The following is a 20616-nucleotide window of genomic DNA, read 5'->3' on the forward strand; positions in this document are numbered from 1 at the left end:
ACCTCTTCTTCTGTCCATCCTTCTAATAGGGATTCTAGGACGATGGACAGGTATGGGAAACTCATATTTAGTTCTGCGGCTTTTTCCATGAGATCGCTCAACTACCTGACCCATTTTACCCGCCTTCAACGAGATCTCCTTAAAGAGCTTGGAGATACTCTACAGGGTGACACAGCTGATGCAGTTTCTGAGAAAGTCACTACACAACTCAACACCCTCAATTCTATAGTCAACTCATCCATGCGGCTCATTTCTTATGCCACCAATGGATCGAGTAGGGCGGCAGGTTCAGCGATAGCTCTTCGGAGACAGTCCTGGAGACAGTCCTGGATGCTTCTTTGCTCCTTTGTGGAAGCCTTCAAGTCTTCCTTTGTCAATACCCCATTTGATGGTTCCGCCTTGTTCAGGCCTAAAGTGAAGGAGATGCTTACTTGGTGTGAACAAGAAGGAAAGACTCTGTCTGCTGTAGGAGTCCATTTTTCCACTCCAACTAGACAGTACCCCAAAGGGCAACAAAGTGGAAAAATGTGGTTTTGAAAACCTCAAGGAGCTTTCCAGAACACACCTAAGGATACCCCCTCTAGGGGCAGAGGAGGGGGTAAAAACGGAAGACGCCATCCATATGGCAGAGGGGGTCCGCAAAATCAGGGTGACCGAGAGCAGTTCTCTGGTAAGCCCTATCAGCGTTCCTGAAAGGAAGCCTGGCTGTCCTTCTCTGGAGGCGGTCGGGGGTCGCTTGGCTTTATACCCAAACACCTGGCTAAACTTTACATGGATTCTTGGATAAAAAGCATCATTTCCAGAGGTTACTACATTCCCTTTACAAAATTCCCTCCCATGTGTACATGTATTCCAGACATTCCACCCAGTCTGCGAAAACTAGCAGCCATAGAGATTCAAAACCTGCTAGACCAAAAGAGTCATCCAGCCAGTCCCAGCGGACCAGATAGGATCCGGAACTTACTCAAGGTTCTTTTTAGTTCCAAAGAAAACAGGGGACTGGAGGCCCATATTAGACCTCAGCAAACTCAACACCTTTGTGAAGAAGGAAAAGTTCTGGATGGTCACGCTTCAATCGATACTTCCGTTCCTAGAAACGGGCAATTGGATGTGCTCTATATATCTCAAGGATGCTTACTACCACATCAAAATGGCCAGATCATCCAGAGATCACTTGCGTTTCCAGCTGGGGGCCAGTCATTACCAGTTCAGAGCCCTGCCCTTTGGTCTCACCACAGCCCCCAGAGTGTTGACCAAATGTATGGCAGTGGTCATGGCTCACCTGAGACGCTTAGGATTCCGGGTGTTTCCATATCTGGACGACTGGCTCCTCACCGCCAACTCCAGGCATCAACTAATTCAGGCAAGAGACTACACTATCAACCTGTGTTCCCAGTTGGGCATAACCTTAAACTTAGAAAAATCTGTGTTATCGCCCTCGCAGCGTATTACCTTTATAGGAGCAGAGCTAGACACTGCTGATTCAAAGATCAGGTTGTCTCAAACAAGAATCTTATCTCTAAGAAGTCAATTGTCCAGTCTGTTGACCCAAAACAAAGCTCCTGCGTCCCAGATACTGAAGCTATTAGGCACAATGGCAGCGACGCTAATAGCAGTCCCGTTGGGGCGCATGCACATGCAGATACTCCAGTGGTTACTTTTCACACAGTGGTCTTACCAACAACTGCCCATGTCGCACGAGATTCTGTTAACGAATCTTTGCAAGAAGGATCTCAATTGGTGGCTGAACAGCGACCAGATAGTAGTCGGATGTCCCCTTGTTCTTCCCCAACCCACAGCCACAGTGACCACGGATACTTCCCTGATAGGGTGAGGGGGCTATTTCAGGGAAAGACTGTCCAAGGTACTTGGTCAAGCATGGAATCACATTTGCATATAAATGTCCTGGAGCTGAGAGCGGTGTTCCTGGCGTTGCAACACTTTCACGACTGTCTTCCTCCAGGGACAATTGCAATTCAGACGGACAACATGTCAGTAGTCTGGTGCATCAACAAGCAAGGGGGGAACCAGATCATATCCCTTATGCCGAGAGGCCCTAAGAATTTGGCAGTGGGCTGTATCCACCAGGCGCTTTCTATAGCAACGCACATCCCGGGGTCATCCAACGTGATAGCGGACAAACTGAGCAGGGCCATCCTGTTGCCTCACGAGTGGTCCCTCATACAACACGTGGCGGACAAGATTTTCCACAGGTGGGGCCAGCCTTGCTGCTATCTGTTTACATCTCCGATGAATGCCAAATGCAGAAGCTACTTTGCCCTTTATCCCCCACCGGGGTGCAACCCGAGGGGCGCACTTCTACACGATTGTCTCCCGGGCCTCCTGTATGCCTTCCCGCCAATTCCCCTAATTCCCAAATTCATACAGAAAGCCAAAAGTCTGGGAAGGATTGTTATTCTGATAGCCCCATCTTGGCCTCGCCAGATTTGGTTCCCCTTCCTGCAGAAGTATCGAGTGGAAGAACCATGGGTTCTGCACCCAGTGCCAGACCTTCTGACTCATTCGTCGGGAGTTCTTCATCCCTCCCTCATCTCCCTAAAACTGACAGCTTGTCTGCTCCAATTGCCATATTAGCCAGGTCTCAAGATTTGTTTCCCGCAGTCCAACATATTATAGTTTCCTCTCATAAACTGTTTTGTTCACTTGTCTTCTCACCACGACGTTGACCCGTATGTTACGCCTATTCATACCATATTAGAGTTCTTGTAGTCCTTGTTCTGTGATGGTGCAGCAGCTGCCACCATAAGGGTTCAATTGGCTGCCATTTCCAACTTTCATGTAGGGTTTAACGGGTCTAACATCATGTCCCACAGACTATGTAAGGCCTTTTTGAAAGGGACCCACCATCTCAGACCTCCTATCAGACACCCTGTCTCTCCCTGGAATTTGAATCTTGTTTTATCCCAATTGATGCTTACCCCCTTCGAACCCTCGTCATCTTGTGATTTGAAGTTTCTGTTTTGGAAAACAATATTTTTGGTAGCCATTACTGCTGCGCGTAGGGTCTCTGAACTCCAAGCTTTAACTTCCAAGCTCCCATATTTGATCTTCCACCCTGATAGGGTGTCCATCAGGACATATCCTACCTTTCTTCCTAAGGTCTGTTCAGAAACTAACTTAAATCAGTCCATTGAGCTCCCAACCTTTTTTACACACCATACCAACAGACTGGAATATATGTTACACAAGCTTGATGTTCACAGACAATTGAAATTCTACTTGGACAGAACGAAAGACTTCAGGCAATCTGATCAACTCTTTGTCTCTTACGCAGAGAACAAGAAAGGTTCTGCAGTATCGAAAATCACATTATCTAAGTGGCTTTCTGATTGCATTAAATTCATTTATTCCTCCACTAACCAGCCATTACCGACTAATGTCAAAGCCCACTCTACCCAGGCTGTTTCTATGTCGTTAGTTCATGCAGCTCGTTTATCCTTGGATATCATCTGTGCGGCTGCTACTTGGTCCAGACCTCACACTTTTATCACTCATTACCAAGTGGACAGGGCTTCCTTTGGTTCCACTGTGCTCAGGAATGTTCTCCCTTGAGCCACCCAGGATTAGGGTGCTTGAGACGCTGCCCACGTGTAAGAACAAAACGGCGAGATAGAACAACTTCACATAAAGAAGTTATGTCCTTACCATAACGTTCCATGTGAGTTGTTCATCTCGCCTTTTTGTTCTTACATTCCCGCCCACCTTCCCCCTCCTGGTGCCTTGGTGGATCGGTTGATCTTGTCAGCCTGTCTTCTTAAGACAGACTGTTTTTTTTTTCCTTTCTGCAAATCTGTAGGTACCTAGATAGGTAGGTACTGCAGTGCTGAATTTTTTTAGGCTGTCTTCGGGTGCAGCGTACTAGATCTGGGGTTTACAGTAGAGCATCATGGGATATATACTGGGTCTCGAGCTTCTCTGAGAGTTTGAGCTTGAAAAGCGGCCGACTCGGAGCCGAGGGATCGGCTCCGAACCCACGTGTAAGAACAAAAAGGCGAGATAAACAACTCACATGGAACGTTATGGTAAGGACATAACTTCTTTTTTCTTTATGCATTCTCCCCCTTTCCTCTCATTCAGAAAGCCCTGCTGAAGATTCAGCAGAATAAACCTAAAATCTTGCTGGTGACTCCCTTTTGGCCAAGACAGCATTGGTTCCCCTCTTCTTCTACATTTAGCCAAGGGCAGTCACCACAAGTTACCTCACAGAGTGGACCTGCTCACACAAGACAAGGGATATCTGCTTCATCCACATTTGTTAACCTTACAGGCACCTTTTTTCACAGGACGTGCCTAGGGTTCTGCAGGAGACCAGGAAGCCCAATACTAGAAAATCTTACTTATTCAAATGGAAGGGGTTTTCAGTCTGGTGACTTTCATGAAATCTGGATGCACTTTCAGTGGATGTTCCAGTGGTTCTTTCTTCGTTGTGTGAGTTACTTGAGTGGTTTGGCTTATTCGTCAGTGAAAGTTCACTGTCAGCTCTTTCTGCATGTCTGCCATTCTCTCCACCTTTGGCTTCCAGATTGGAAGTAAAACTTTTTCTTAAAGGTGCCCTTCGTATTAAACTTTCCAAGAAATCAAGTCCTCCTTGGGATTTGAATTATGTTTTAGAGAAGCTTACTGTGGCCCCTTTTGAACCTGCAGCTTCAGCTTCTTTTACGTTTTGTACTTGGAAAACAGTTCTTTTGTTGGCTTTAATCCCTGCTAGGATAATTTCTGAGATTCAAGCCTTGATGGCTTCTCCACCTTTTCTGGTTTTCCACAATGATATGGTCTCTTTGCATACCAGTGCTTCTTTTATGCCAAGGTGATGAATGAATTTTCTCTTAATCAGTCTATTCAATTACCCACTTTATTCCCTTCTCCTCAGTCCTCCATTGAGAGGATCTTACACACCTTGGATGTGCATAGACAACTCAGATTTTATTTGGATAAGACTAAGGCTATCAGAAAATCTGATCAGCTGTTTCTCTCTTTCTATCCCAGGGCTCTGGGTTTGCCTGTCTCTAAACAGACAAATTCTTCTTGGATTTCTAAGGCAATTTTGTTTTGTTATGACATCCATGGTAAGACTCTCTCTGCTCCTGTTAAGGCTCATTTCATGAGATCTGTGGTTTCTTCAGGTGCATTCTTTAAAGGTCTGGACACTAACTTTAGTTTAGAGGCTGCTACATGATCTTTTGTGCATATTTTCACCAAACATTACAAGTTTGAGACCATTTTTTAGATCTAGAGCAGGCTTTGCTAGAGCCATTCTCCATGGCTTTGTGGAAAGCTGTTCAAAGTTTCTGTGTTCTTTCCTCCTCCCACGGTTCCTAGTAAACTTTGGCACTTTCCCATATGCAAAGAATACTGCAACATTGAATAGAAGGACATGTAATATTTGTGTAAAATCTTACCATAAGCATAGATGTTCTCCTCTTCTGTGTTGCAGTATTCTGTCCCTTCCTCCTTCCCCCCTATATCTTGTTTCTTTCCTTGGATGGTATTTTTTGTTTCTTGGGTCTGATATTCCTTCTGGGGCATTACAGTTCTGAGGATTGTACATGCGGACGTCCTTTTATGCCTAACATTGTCAGCACATATGTGCGACGTCCCATGTACCTTGCAGTAGCTAAAAGTTGTTTGCTGAACGGACGTCAGGTGGCTTGGGCGGTGCACTTCCCATATATAAAGAATACTGCAACATAGAAGAGAATGATATCTATGGTTACGGTAAGATTTTACACAACTATTCTTTCTAATTTAGAGAGAAATTTCCAGGCAAATGTCATAGTGAAACTAAAAATGTAGCAGTAACTCAGTGCCTGGCATCAACATATTGCCATATTACAGAGGTGTACCGTGTGGTGAGTCAAAACATGCTTCTGCTTGATCTGGTGTGCACTGTTTAGAATTCAGGAGATCCCCTGCACTTGTGTTTGGGATGACTGCTTACACCTACTGAGGAAGTAAAATATAAAGAAAATGTTGTAGAAGAGTATTTTACTTTGTGGTTTGTGAGGAAATGAGGTGTAATTTTTGCACTCACCTGGGTTTCTAAATATGAAGACAACAGGTAGGCCAGTCTTTCCAAAGATTTATGATTTTGGGGGTGGTGATCATTGTTCTTGACTTTAGAATGGTACGGTGGTTAGCACTTGCATTTCATAGCTCTTGAGCAGCTGGTTTCATTATCAGTAATAATGAGTATTACATCATCTGACAGTTCCTTAAGTTTATTATTCAATTCCCTGAGGACATTTTCATCTTTAATTAAATGAACACAATGTTTTATTCTTCTCAAGTATTGTATGCATTGTTGTACCAACATGGCTCGATTAGTACTATGTGGTGGCACCTCCTGAAGATGTTCACCATGGGTCGACAAATATTTTTTCAACTCACCCATATTTTCATTCTTTATGTCCATATCTTCAACAGCTTCCCATTAAGCACCATATGCCATATATCAGTAATAATGACAGGAAAAGTGGTGGCCAAATATTCTCTCTTTCTTTCTTCATGTGGCTTTCCCATTTGGGACGAATTCCTGCCTTGTGGTGATTGCTTGCTAGGAAAGGCATGTATTTTATAGAGCAGGTGCAGAAAATAAAACGTCTTGTCTAATGATGAAAACTGTCAACTTGCAGAAGTAGCAGTGGGGAGCTCTGTTGTACTGAACCATAACAATAAGCTACAGATAAAGGTGTGGCTGCTACTACAGACATATCCCACAGTGCAAGTTGAGCAGCTGAGACATAAACTGCTACAAGGCATCTGCCAGCAGATGTAGACTGCGAACATTCTCATCTGCTCCTTTGAAGCAATGTCTTAATAAAGATTTATGAATTTGGAAGGTGAAAAAGAAAACAAAAAGAATGAAGAGTAGCAGTTTAATGGCGTTTTGTACAGTCGTGCTGGTAAATCGCATCTGCTGTTTATATCATGTCCTATAACTGAGGCGTCATTGCTAAAATACTGTGTGACCATGAGCGAGGTTCATCAGTTTATTACTTGTGGTGTTGGTTTCATCATTAAAAGTTATTACTTCACCGACATTTGGTAGTGCGGTGGGGATTCTTGTCGCTTTGTGTTTGGCAGTACGGGATGAGAAAAGACATGGAGTAAATGAAGGTTGGTAGTGCGGTGGGGATTCTTGTCGCTTTGTGTTTGGCAGTACGGAATGAGAAAAGGCATGGGGTAAATGAAGGTTGGTAGTGCGGTGGGGATTCTTGCTGCTTTGTGTTTGGCAGTACGGGATGTGAAAAGATTGAGTAAATGAAGGTTGGTAGTGCTGTGGGGATTCTTGCCGCTTTGTGTTTGGCAGTACGGGATGAGAAAAGACATGGAGTAAATAAAGGTTGGTAGTGCGGTGGAGATTCTTGTCGCTTTGTGTTTGGCAGTACGGGATGTGAAAAGACATGGAGTAAATGAAGGTTGGTAGTGCGGTGGGGCTTCTTGTCGCTTTGTGTTTGGCAGTACGGGATGTGAAAAGACATGGAGTAAATGAAGGTTGGTAGTGCGGTGGGGATTCTTGCCGCTTTGTGTTTGGCAGTACGGGATGTGAAAAGACATGGGGTAAATGAAGGTTGGTAGTGCGGTGGGGATTCTTGCCGCTTTGTGTTTGGCAGTACGGGATGTGAAAAGACATGGAGTAAATGAAGGTTGGTAGTGCGGTGGGGATTCTTGCCGCTTTGTGTTTGGCAGTACGGGATGTGAAAAGACATGGAGTAAATGAAGGTTGGTAGTGCGGTGGGGATTCTTGCCGCTTAGTGTTTGGCAGTACGGGATGTGAAAAGACATGGAGTAAATGAAGGCAGAGCAGCTTTGCTTATAGCAACACAGATACTTCACTTTTACTTTTATACTAGTACCATGTAGTTAAACAACTGCTGCAATAAAGGTACTGAACAAAGACTTGTTCTTTAAGATGCAATTTCAGTGCCAGTCTTTTTGCCTTTTTAATACTGGGAATTTCTGTTGCAGATTTTAACCTGGGACGTTGGAAAAATTAACCCACAAAAATTGCCAAATCTGAAGGGAAGTTTAAGTCTTCAGTCAGGGGCTCCAAAACCAGATGAAAATCCTAGCCTTAACATTCAGTTTAAGATACAGCAGCTTGCAATATCAGGTAAGACCTGTAAGGGAACTCTGGAGTCACATGCCAAAACTGTCAAATTTTGTGTTAGCCAGAAGACAGAGTACTTGATTTTGCTGTTGTGTTTGTGTGTCATTGAGACAAGCTCATTTTGCTATTAAACAGCTGTGTTCCAAGACGGGGATATGAGTTTGCATTTTATTTGCTTGATTGCAAATAGAAATAGTAAATTGGCTCAGTCTTTCCTTTAAGTGCATTCAGCATTCACCTCTTCTCCATGCCTACCTTCCCCTTCACCTGTCTTGTACCCTGTAGAGTGCTTTTATGACTTCCATCGTTCCTGTGCACTGCCTGTTTATTAGCCTGCTGCATTGGTAAACAGTGTTGCGTGTGCTTTCACAGAGCCATGGGTACTTGGCCTTCAGTTTTGTTGCTTGTTCCCATATTCCCCTCTTCTGTCCTTCTTGTTCAGGGTGACCCCTTCTAACCTCCTTGACATGGCCTTGTGCACCTGTGTTATATCTTCAGTGTCTCCTCTGGCATCTAGTGAGAAGAGCCTTAATGTCTTTAGTTTCTGGTCTTATCATTTATCATCCATCTCTCACACCCTTCTTTGTCACATTTTATGGACTTTTTCTAGCATCTTCTCATTCTTTTCCTTGTATGATGTCCATAGCTGCACACAGAGCTTAAGGCATTGTCTGAGTAGGGCCAGCTTATGTCGGCACTTGACCTCTTTGCTTCTGAACTCTGTCCCAAAGAGGCCACACCCTAGTTTGATATTTGCTTCTTGCTATTGCTGTCTTATTTCGCTCATGGAGGTCCTGTTGAGGTGTGATCACCATCTCTGTATCTTTTTTCTGGTCTGTTGCAGTTATTTATAGCCCCCGTCTGTTACTCACATTTGGGTTGCTGTGGCCCAGGTTCAATATCTTTTATCTGCATTAAACCTCCGGTATCACCTTTCAGCCAGATTGATTAATCTCTTCAAATTGTCCTTTAGATCCTTCCCACCATCCTATACTGCTGCACCTAACTTTTCTGTTATTTGCTAAGAGGTCGGTCCCGTTCTCTCTGTCTTTTTTATGTGTGTGTGAAGTACATTTAAAGATTACTGGATCCAGAAGTGACCCCCTGCAGTGTTTCACTAACCAGTTTCTTTACTCATGGCATTACTCCTGTCACCACAGCTCTGTGTGTGCTACAATTAAAGAAATGCCGTGGCCCATTTTCTCAGTCTTGGTACTGTCCCAGTCCCTTCCAGGTTTCCTAGCAGCTGCCTGTGTGGTACTCTGTTAAAAGCCTCTGTGAAGTTCAAGCAGGCAACTTCTGCCAGTAATTACCTGTCAAGTTTGTCTCCAACCCAGTTACAGAAATGGCATAAGTTTAATGGGGAGAAAAGCACCAACAATGAAACAGAGTGCAAACAAGACAAGTACAGTTCATTTAGACATGTGACAAAACATTTTTATGATCAGTACATATTTAGGGTACTGTTACAGTAATATAGTAGAAATAATTGGAGAAAGTAATTAAAATGTATACAATTTCTAAGCTAAAGGCTAATCTAATATAATATTTTTTTTTCAGGTATCAATTGCTATGAGGTTTGCTATGAGGTTTATAGAACCTTGGTGAGTGTGCATGTTCAACAGCTAATCTTAGTGAATATCTGAGCATCTGAAGTTCATTGTTGTAGCTAGAAAGTCACAAAGGCATAGTGAGGGGAGAGAGAGTCATACCTTGTCTAAGGGCAGAGTTCCTTTGGTGGATAGAAGCATGCAACCACAACAAGGGACTGCTTTTCACTCAACCCCCTTGCCACCCAAACCCTGACAACAGCTGCATCAGATTATGCATGGGGGCTCACATGGCAGGCAAATGCATTCAGAGCCACTGGTGCCCAGGCCAGATTCTCTTGCACATCAATCAAAAAGAGATGCTAGCTGTACAGAATGCTCTGACAGCCTTCAAATACATAATCCTTCCAGTGCAACTGCTTATAAAAACAGACAACACCACAGTTACGTGGTACATAAGCAAGCAGGGGGGGAACCCATTCTTACCCACTCTGCAGGTTAGCCATGGTCCTGTGGAACACAGCCTTGAACAACCAAGTGCATCTACAAGCTCAATTCCTGCCAGGCAAACAAAATTCACTAGCAGATGACTTAAGCAGAAATCTCCTAGACCCACACAAGTGGAAATTGGAGCCCAACACCTTCAGTCTTCTGATCCAGAGGTGGGGGACACCGGAGGTGGACCTCTTTGTCTCCCCCGAAAACCACCAGTTGAGAAAATACTGCACCAGGAACCCTCACAGCAGGGCCTGGAAAGTGGATGCCCTATCCTTTCAATGGGAAAACCTCTCAATTTATGCCTTCCCCCCTCTGCCCCTTCTCTCAAGAGTACTACTCAAGATAAAACAGGACAGGCCAAGGGCAATTCTTATTGTCCCAGACTGGCCATGCCAGCACCAGTACCCACTCTTACACAGCCTGACAACAGTGCCACCCTGGCACCTTCAACAGACTCCTACCCTGCTGTCTCAGCAGGAGGGACAGATTTTGCATCTACAATTGCAAACCCTAAACCTTGCAGCCTGGCTTATCCCTTGAATACCCCACCAGCAAGCCTCAGCAAGCAGGTGCTGGACATTATTCTTGAAGCCAGAAGGCCTAGTACCTCTGCCTAACACACAAAGCTATGTCAGACAAACCCAGAGCTTTTGGACATGCTCCACTTAAAGAAATCCCAATCCCTTCGAGCTACACGCTCTAGGGACCTAAACCTTGTCACCACAATAAACAGAACATGCTGGAGGGATCGATTCCTGTCCCAGAGACTTCCCATACTCTGGAACAAACTACCTATCTATATCAAACAAAGCTCCTCATTAGCACTCTTCAAGAAAAATCTTGAGGATTGGATGGGAGATTGGAAATTCACACCTGGGATCACTTCTGTGGCTCTGCTCGACAGTGGCACAGGAAAATAATTTTCTTGGGTGGCGAAAGGCAGGGTACCTTTTGGCTAGGCTTATACAGGCCCTAGGGCCAATAGCCTAGTACCTACCTATGAACTAGGAAATCCTATGCTGAAAAGTGGAAAAGTTATTGTTCTTGGAATCAATCTCAAGGGAAGGACACAGCAGTGCCCTCCTTACCTCTAATCCTGGATTACCTAGCAGAGCTACTCCACAGAGGCCTATCCTTCTCCTTCATTAAGATTCATGCCTCTGCCATCTCAGCTCATTGTAATACTGAGCTACCTCTGTTTTCTCACCCTCTCATCAAACAGTTCCTAAGAGGGGCTAACAACTTAAGGCCCCCTAGGAGAGCACCCACCCCTTTCCTGAGGCCTTAACTTTGTAATGGAAAAGCTCACGCTTCCCCCTTTTGAACCTGCTGCCTCAGCAGAGTTAAAACTCCTCTCCTGGAAAACAGCATTGCCTTTAGCCATAACTTCAGCAAGAAGACTGTCTGAGTTACAAGCACTGATGGCTGTGGAACCCTTCATCATTTTCCATGCTGACAGGGTTTCCCTCAGGACTAACCCGTCCTTTATGCCTAAGGTGGTGTCCAGTGTGGCTCTAAACCATTCCATCTATTTGCCAACCTTCTTCCCTAATCCTCAGAATAAAAGGGGAAAGGATCCCGCACTCCTTGGACGTGCACAGACAGCTCAGGTTCCCAGGTGCTAGTCAGCTTTGCTACAGGGGCAGAGGGTAAAGCCATTTCAAAACAAACCATTTCCAAATGGATAGCACACTGCATCAATTTCTGCTACAAACACCACGGAAAACCTACCCCACAGGGTATCAGACAACATTCCACTAGGGCTACTTCCACCTCTACACCATTTCTCAGGGAAGGCCCTACCAGGGACATTCTGGAAGCTTCTACCTGGAGTTCTGTACACACCTTCACCAAGCATTACCACTTACCTATCTTTTCTAAATCCAGGGCTAGATTTGCTACAGCAGTCTTGCAAGGCCTACTAGCCAGCCCTATCACTTCTTGACTGCCTCCACCCTTCCCCAGCTTTGGGAATCAACCCAAGTGTGATGACTGCAACAGTGAAACACAAAGAACATAGTACAGTTGTGTACACTTACCATAAATGTAGATGTTTGAGTGTATTCACTGTTGCAGTCCTAGTTTCCCTTCCTCCAGCCCCCTGGCTTTCTCTATCTTTCTACCTCTTCTCTCTGTGGCCATTCCTAATGGCATTGGTATTTACTTTTTACTGGTGGTGTTCCCCACCATATACCAGCTCCCTGTTTGGGGGCTCCTGACATTTGGGGCAAGAAAAGCTGATGTAATGGTGTCGGCTGCCTGTTTTATACCCCTGATGACCTGACGTCATGGAAGAAGCGACAGCATCTGATGCAGAAATACTAAGACTCTGATATTTGGGCCGACTGAGGGCTACCTGCAGGCAGATAACCCAAGTGTAATGACTGCAACAGTGAATACACTCGAACATCTACATTTATGGTAGGTGTACACAACTGTGCTTTTCCCATCCAGTTGTCCAAGTTGCACTTGAATTGGTTTAGGGAGGAACTCTGTTTCACATGGATGGGGAGCCTGTTACATAGACGGGGTAGTCTCTGGGATACATACCTCTCTCTCCAGCAGGTCCTATTTATATCGCAGGAAAAGTTTGTCTTTAGAATGGGTAATTCTGGTGCTGCTTGTTTTGTGGATATGTAGGAGGTCCATCAGAGTGGAATCTGATAAATGCCCTGTGTGCCAGGCATAATCTCCCCTCAAAAGCCTCTAGGAGACAGAATACAGGGTTAGGGCCTTAAGGCAATCTGTATAGGACATATTACTTACGCCATGTATTCTTTTGGTGCGGAACCTCTGTGGATGTTTCAGTTGTTGGATATGCCTGGTTTAGGTACATAACAAAGGGGGCATTGTACTCAATGATAGGGCTGATGAATGCCGAATACAGTGGAACAATGACTTCCTAGGACTTAGATGCCATTCCTTTGTTTATAAATTGCGCGACATAGAATGAATTCCTCACCACTGTAGACACGTGATGATCAAAGGCTAGATTGCTATCTATGTATGTCCCTAAGTCCCTGTCTACTGGGTCAATTCTAAGGGGTGTGTTGTCAATGTTACAGTTACCAGGGATGGATGACTTCCCAAAGGATGCTATTATGCATTTCTTGGTGTTTAGTTTTAGTCCATGGCTCTGACACCAGTTGTTCCTGTGTCAGCCCCTCCTGGAGAACCTTTGTGTCAGTGTGAGATTCAGTGGCAGCTCCTAATTTGCAATCATCTGCAAGTTTACTCAGCCAGAGACCACTGATATTGGCCTTGACTTCTGAGAAGTAAATGCCAAAAAGGAGCAGTCCAAGATCTGATTCCTGAGGGACTCCACTTGTGACTGGCCTCTTTGTAGAGGTGGACTCCCCAGTTCTAACTTCCTGGGTCTTGTCTCTGAGCCAGTTGGCTATCCACTGGGTGACATATGGGTTTGTACCTAACATCTTGAGTTTGTCAACAATGCCCAAGTGGGGTATTGTGTCAAATTCCTTGGCCAGGTCAAGGTAGGCAGTGTGAACAGTTTTGTCATCATCTGTTGCTTTGGTGACCTTCTCAAAGACATCTACCAGCTTGAGTAGGCATGATCTGCCCTTGCCAAAACCAAACTGGGTTGGGTCCAGTGTTTGGAGGTTTACTGTATCTCTGTTGATCATCTCCATGATAATTCTTTCCATGGCTTTACATGTAAGACTAGTGAGACTTATGGGTCTGTAGTTTCCAGGGTCTGTAGATGGCCTATCTTTGTGCAGAGGGATGACTGTTTCCTTTCTCCATTCATGAGGCGCAAAGCCTGATCAGAGGCCACAGTTAAATAGTAATTCCAGAGGCCCTGACAGGTCATGTTTTATTCTATTTTGAAGGCATCCTGGGATATTGTTCTTGGTCTTAGAAAAAGCATTAAGGACCTGTTCCCTGGTGGTAGTAAGGGGAGTTATATTTGATGATATTTCCTGACGGAAGGTTGAAGGAGAGAGATGAGTAAAGTTGGAGATGAATTTATCAGGCAGAAGGTTTTAGCTTAAGCTACTGCAGCAGGGATCAGTATGATGAACAACATAGCACAGTTGTCTTAAGTTAACTTACCATGACAGTATTTGTCTAATTCCTCCAACGGTTAGAGATCGTGACGGACGCACCACAGGTATGTTGGTACCTGGCAGTATTTCCTCCCAACGGTTAGGGATCTTGACAGACCCACCACAGGTATGTTGGACCCTGGCACTACACCTGCCACTCTCCATGGTATTTTTTCTCTCTTCTGGAGGCTTAACTCTGCTTCTGAAAGAGCCGGCCATCCCACCCAACAGAGGGTTGGTTCTAGGGTACTTTGCAGTGGAAAGATCTGGAGCTGGGTGAGCATGGGAGTGGGAGGGGAGCAGTTTGAAGGCGCATGGGGATCAGATGGGATGTTCACAAAAAATGAAGATGTGTTTGTAATGCAGTTACATGAGATACCAGGGAGTTCATAAAATGAATGAGATTAAGCCAGTGGTGGAAAGCAGTCATCTATTTCTTAACAGTCAGGCTTCGCCAAGGCCATGTGGTTACTTACACACAGCTATAATCTGCATGTAGTGCAATACTAAGAATGTTTGTAACCCACACTTTTTTTTTTTTGCTTTGTTCTCTAGTTAAAATGATGAATCAGCAGATGCTCCTGTGGTATATAGAGTGGCAAATACAAAGCTGAGCTGGATGCAGATGGCATTGAGAAGAACTAAATGGCATGCACAGACACAATGCTTCATAATCAGGACTTTCTATACATTTATCCCCAGTAAAGCAGTGACTGTAAATATATGAAGATACATAAGATTTACACTGTATTGTCAGACCTCTCAGTTAGGCAGTACCAAAGGATGGGCGGGCAGGAGCCCCTCCTGCAACAGTATTTCAGTTGAACATATGCAGTTAAGGGGAATTTTCTTACATGCCTGTACTTTGTTGTTTAGAAAGATCATTGATTTAGAGGCTTCATGTCATAGGTTAGTGTCAGGCAATCTACTTCTATGCTACGGATGTTGGTGGATGGACTTGGGCGTTACCTTGCAGCAATGTAGTGGGCTTGCATCTTACCTTGCAGGACATCACTGCCAGATTTTGCAGTGCTTCTAGACTGTGCATTGTGCAGCACTGTTCACAGACGTCTGAGTTGATGTTCATGTAACAACTTAAACACTTCGGACAGAAACATTCTTGAAGAAACGGTAGATGTCCTTCAAGAATGCAACTGCAGTCATAACATATGGGTTGTCCTGCCTCAGGCAGCCCTCGGTCGGCCGAATTCCAAAGTCTGGGTCCGGCGTCGGCTGGTGTCACCTCCTCTCCGACGTCACAACGGCTGGAGTATAAAGGCATCGGCCGACGCCATCTTCTTCAGTCTTTCTTGCCGCGCGGTGCCCGAAGCAGAAGCAGTTCGCAAGTGCCGGTCGGTCAGCTCCTGTATTTTCAGTACCGAAGTCATCTAAAAGTTAAGTACCCCGTTGGGGAACATTTATTCTTGCCTCAGCCGATGTCAGAACAAATTGAGAAAGTTAATAATTGTTTGTCTTGTGGTAAACAAATACCTCATAAGGACTTCCATTCTCTCTGCCTTCCTTGCCTGGGCCCAGACCACGACGTCTCAGCCTGTGCTGCCTGTGCTTGCTTTAATAAGCACACTCTCAGGCGCCGGGCAGAATTCGCCGAGGACTTTTTCAGTGAATCCTTTGCGTATATCATGCCGTCGGATCTACCGACAACCCAATCTGCTAAAAAACGCAAGGACCGGGACCGACTTCCTCGGCCCGCGTCCACTACCGATGCTACTCCCAAATCCTCTGCTAGCGCTCCGGTCCCCTCGGAAGTGGTAAATCAACCGCTCCAGGCCGACGACACAGCCTTAACACGACCTTCGATCTCGGAGATCTCTCCGGTGCCGGTTGTGGATTTTCCTCCGGAAACCGAAGTTCTGGATCTACCCGACACCATTCCTGTGGACAAAGTAACGCCTGCACGTGGGGCTGCTAGGCCTCCTGTTTCCATGTCCATCAAGGCCTTTGCATGTGCTAAGGCCGCCAGTCAGGCCAAGGCCCATCCTAAACCTGCCCAGGCCCCTTCATCTGATAAGCAGATCATGTCTCTGGCTGCAGATCTTATTTCCCTTATCAGGGGGTCTCAGCCTCATCCGGACAGGGGTTCTCAGCCACCTGCAGAAAAAAGGCCTAGAACTGAGCAGGCGGACGACCTCTCCTCGGATGAAGCCTCTGGGGATTCTGAGCATTCTGATGCCCAAGAAGAACCCTTCCAAGCCTACGAGGACTCTGATGCTGAGGAATCAATTCCCTCTGCCTCCCCTCCAGAGGATTTCTCTTTTGGTGAAGTCCTGCATTCCACGAGGGAACATTTTCAATGGCAGGGTCAGGAATTCTCTGACTCCAGGAAAAGGCTTCGTACTTTCCTCAAGCTTCCCCAGCACAGACCCTTGGCTATCCCTCCAGTTATGGATGTTTTGGATGATGTTTACTCTGACTCCAGTGCCAACCCTGATTCTCTTCCTCCTGCTCCTGTCAAGCCGGACAGATATTACAGGGTCCCTGACACTCACAAGCACCTTTTTAAGGCTCACTCTGTGGACCTAGAAACTATTTCACAGGGCCCCAAGGGAGTGGCTTCCTCCTCTGCCAAAAACCCACTGCCAGCTGACAGAGAAGCAAGGTCCCTGGAGAGATGGGGTAAAAAAGTGTTTACCTCTACTACCTTAGCCATGGGGTCTCTTAACTGCCTTTTTCACATGTTTCAGTACCAAGATTTTCTCCTGGATGATTTACAGAAAAAGTTAGCCTCTCCTGAGCCTATTGATAAAAAGGCACTGCAGGATCATATTCATAACACTCAGCAGGTTAATAACCATTTTCTGCAGTGTGGTTATGATGCACTGGAAGCTTCATGTAGGGCAGCTATGACTGGGACTGTAATACGTAGACATGCTTGGTTGAAGGATCAGTCTTTGCCTGACCATGTTAAAGTAAAGTTACTGGATGCACCTTTGGAAAAACAAAAGCTTTTTGGTGCTACTGCACAAGATGTATTGAAATCCATAGAGGAAAAGCAAAGTCAGTACAGACAGTCAAGGATTTCCTTCAGGTTCAGCCACCCAGATTCAGCAGAAACTGGCCCTCCAAGAATTGGTCCTTCCCTGGCTCTGATAAGTTTCAAAGGGGAAAAAGCAGACGTGCCCGAGGTAGAGGGCAATACCGAGGATCTTACAGGGGACGCCAATGGCAACCTCCAAATCAAAGAGGTGGCGCAGACAATTCAGCTGCACCACAAGGACAATCACAATGACTTGACTTTCGTACCGCCTACAAAGGTTCAAAGAGAAGCACCTTTGGGTGGAAAATTAGCCTTATTCTCACAAAACTGGCATATCTTAACCAAGGACAATTGGATTCTGGATTTGATAGACAAAGGTTACAGATTCCACTTCCACACATTACCAATAAAACAAGGCATGCTAAACCTGCCACATCATCAAAGGGCAGAGGCACTCACCCAAGTTTCCAAGCTATTAAGTATAAAAGCAATAGAAAGGGTTCCTCTACAGGAACAAGGCCAGGGATTTTATTCAAGATTGTTCCTTGTTCCAAGAAAAGAAAACAACTGGAGACCCATACTGGACTTGTCAACTCTAAACACTTTCCTCATTGTGCCAAAGTTCAAAATGCTGATGTTGCAGCAACTTCTTCCCATGTTGGGCAAGGGGTCTTGGCTGGTCACTCTGGACCTCAAGGAGGCATACCTGCATGTCCCAATCAGACAAAGCTGCAGAAGATACCTCAGATTTCTTGCAGGGACAGAGCATTATCAATTCTCAGCATTGCCGTTTGGCTTATCTACTGCGCCCAGAGTGTTCACAAAATGTCTGGCATCAGTAGTGGCACACTGCAGACTGCAGGGGATTCAAATATACCCCTACTTGGACGACTGTCTCATACAAGCAGACAACAAACAAACCTTAAAAGGGAATTTGGACTATGTCATGCACCTACTGCAGGCCTTGGGATACACAGTCAACATTCAGAAGTCAAACTTACTACCATCCCAACAAATTATATTCCTAGGAGCCAAACTGGACACGGAAAAACAAATGGCCTACCTCACAGAGGAAAAACAGCAGCATTTACCAAAGTACTTCAAAGGCCTATCAAAACTTTCCCAGCTGACTGCAAGGAAAATCCTGCAGGCCCTGGGTTTCATGGCATCTTGCATCCTTCTGATACCTTTGGCAAGACTTCATATGAGAAAGCTGCAATGGTATCTAAAAAACTTATGGTCTCAACACAACAACAGCCTAGAGGACATAATCCCACTTATTCCATGTCTGCAGAAGGAATTTCTATGGTGGGCTCAAGCCAGTCAACTAAACGAAGGCATGCCTTTCAACAGACCTCAAGCAGACCAAATGATAACAACAGACGTCTCAGACCATGGATGGGGGGCGCACATGGAGGGCAGATGCATTCAAGGTCTTTGGACGCCAAAGGAAAGACATCTGCACATAAACCAAAAAGGAGATGTTGGCAGTGATACATGCCATCAAGACTTTCGAAAAAACACTAAAACAGGGACATTTGCTAATAAGGACAGACAACACTACTGTCATGTGGTACATAAACAAGCAGGGAGGCACTCATTCTTACCCCCTCTGCAGACTAACAATGCTTCTCTGGGAAAATCCCCTGAGCCTGAGGATACATTTACAATCCCAGTTTGTACCAGGCAAGGACAATGTACTGGCGGACAATCTGAGCAGAGATTTCATGGATCCACACGAATGGATGCTGCACCCTCACATTTTCTCTCAACTGGCAAGGACATGGGGAAGACCGGACGTAGATCTTTTTGCTTCCCACTTAAATCATCACCTGGAAAAGTTCTGCACAAGGACTCACCACCCTCTAGCTTGGAAAACGGATGCTCTCTCCTTCAGCTGGAATTCTCTAAAAATTTATGCATTCCCTCCCCTGCCTCTGCTGACCAAGGTGATACTGAAGATCAAAGCAGAACAACCAACAGGCATCTTGATAGCTCCAGACTGGCCGAGGCAACACTTGGTACCCATTGCTATTGACCATAACTCGGACCAAGCCATGGCCTCTGACCCTATGGCCCCTGCTCCTAACTCAACACAATTACAGGACTGTACATCAAGACCTGAAAACATTGCATCTGACAGCCTGGAGGCTACTATGACTTCAACACCAAACTCTCTTTCCAAGTCTGTTCAAGAGATCTTGCTGGAAGCACGCAGACCTTCCACCAGAAAAACTTGAGTCTCTCTAAGAACCAATCCTACATTCATGCCAAAAGTAATTTCCAGGGTGTCTCTAAATCAAGCTATTCATCTACCTGCATTCTTCCCCAATCCTCAAAATAAGGGGGAAAAACTACTGCATACTTTGGACATACACAGACAATTACACTACTACTTGGACAGAACTAAGGCCACCAGAAGGTCTGATCAGCTGTTTGTAGCCTATGCTGCTGGAGTACAAGGAAAAGCAATCTCCAAGCAAACAATTTCAAAATGGATTGGACACTGCATCAGATTTTGCTACTCTTTCCATGGAAAAGGTGTGCCAGCCAATATCAGGCCACATTCTACCAGAGCTATAGCCACTTCCACAGCTTTCCTAAGAGGAGTGGCAACAAAGGACATTTTAAAAGCTGCCACATGGAGCTCCGTGCATACATTTACCAAGCACTACAACCTGCCCTTATACTCCAGATCCCGAGCAGGCTTTGCTTCGGCAGTCCTGCAGGGGATTTTAGCTACACCATCCTTATCTTAGTTCTATCCACCCCCAGCTTGGCTATGGTACTCAACCCATATGTTATGACTGCAGTTGCATTCTTGAAGGACATAGTACAGTTTTGTACCTACCATAAATGTAGATGTCCGATAGATATGCAACTGCAGTCGGATTTTCCCACCCTCCTACCCCTCTGTATTCTTCTTTTTGGGTCCCTACCCCTCTTCCCTTCAGCTGGGGGTATCTCCTATGGTGTATCTGTTTATTACTGTTGTGTATGTTTTGGATTATTTTATCCATTTACCAAATTTAGCCTTCCTAGGAGGGCACCTGACATCTGGGGCAAGAAACACTGAAGAAGATGTCGTCGGCCAATGCCTTTATACTCCAGCCGTTGTGACGTCGGAGAGGAGGCGACACCAGCCGACGCTGGACCCAGACTTTGGAATTCGGCCGACCGAGGGCTGCCTGAGGCAGGACAACCCATATGTTATGACTGCAGTTGCATATCTATCAGACATCTACATTTATGGTAGGTACAAAACTGTACTTTGCGGCAGCTGACTTGGTAGAGTGGGCCGTAACCCACCCATTTAGGGATTAGTTGTACTTTTTGTAAAAAACCTCTATGCAGTTGATGAGCTGGTCAGAA

General features: G+C 45.4%; 1 protein-coding gene across 2 annotated transcripts in view; it reads left to right on the top strand.

Moving 5' to 3' along the window:
• The window catches only part of LOC122789446 (AP-3 complex subunit mu-1), a 243651-nt gene that overhangs the window by 200437 nt on the left and 22598 nt on the right, over positions 1 to 20616 (top strand). For both annotated transcript variants that reach the window (XM_044056909.1, XR_006362810.1), the window contains exon 8: positions 7990 to 8134. In XM_044056909.1, coding sequence (XP_043912844.1) covers positions 7990 to 8134 — 145 coding nt within the window. The remainder of the gene's footprint in view (positions 1 to 7989; positions 8135 to 20616) is intronic.

The sequence above is a fragment of the Protopterus annectens genome, chromosome 14.part0 (genome assembly GCF_019279795.1).
Source record: "Protopterus annectens isolate FY-2018-M chromosome 14.part0, PAN1.0, whole genome shotgun sequence".
NCBI lineage: Eukaryota > Metazoa > Chordata > Ceratodontiformes > Protopteridae > Protopterus > Protopterus annectens.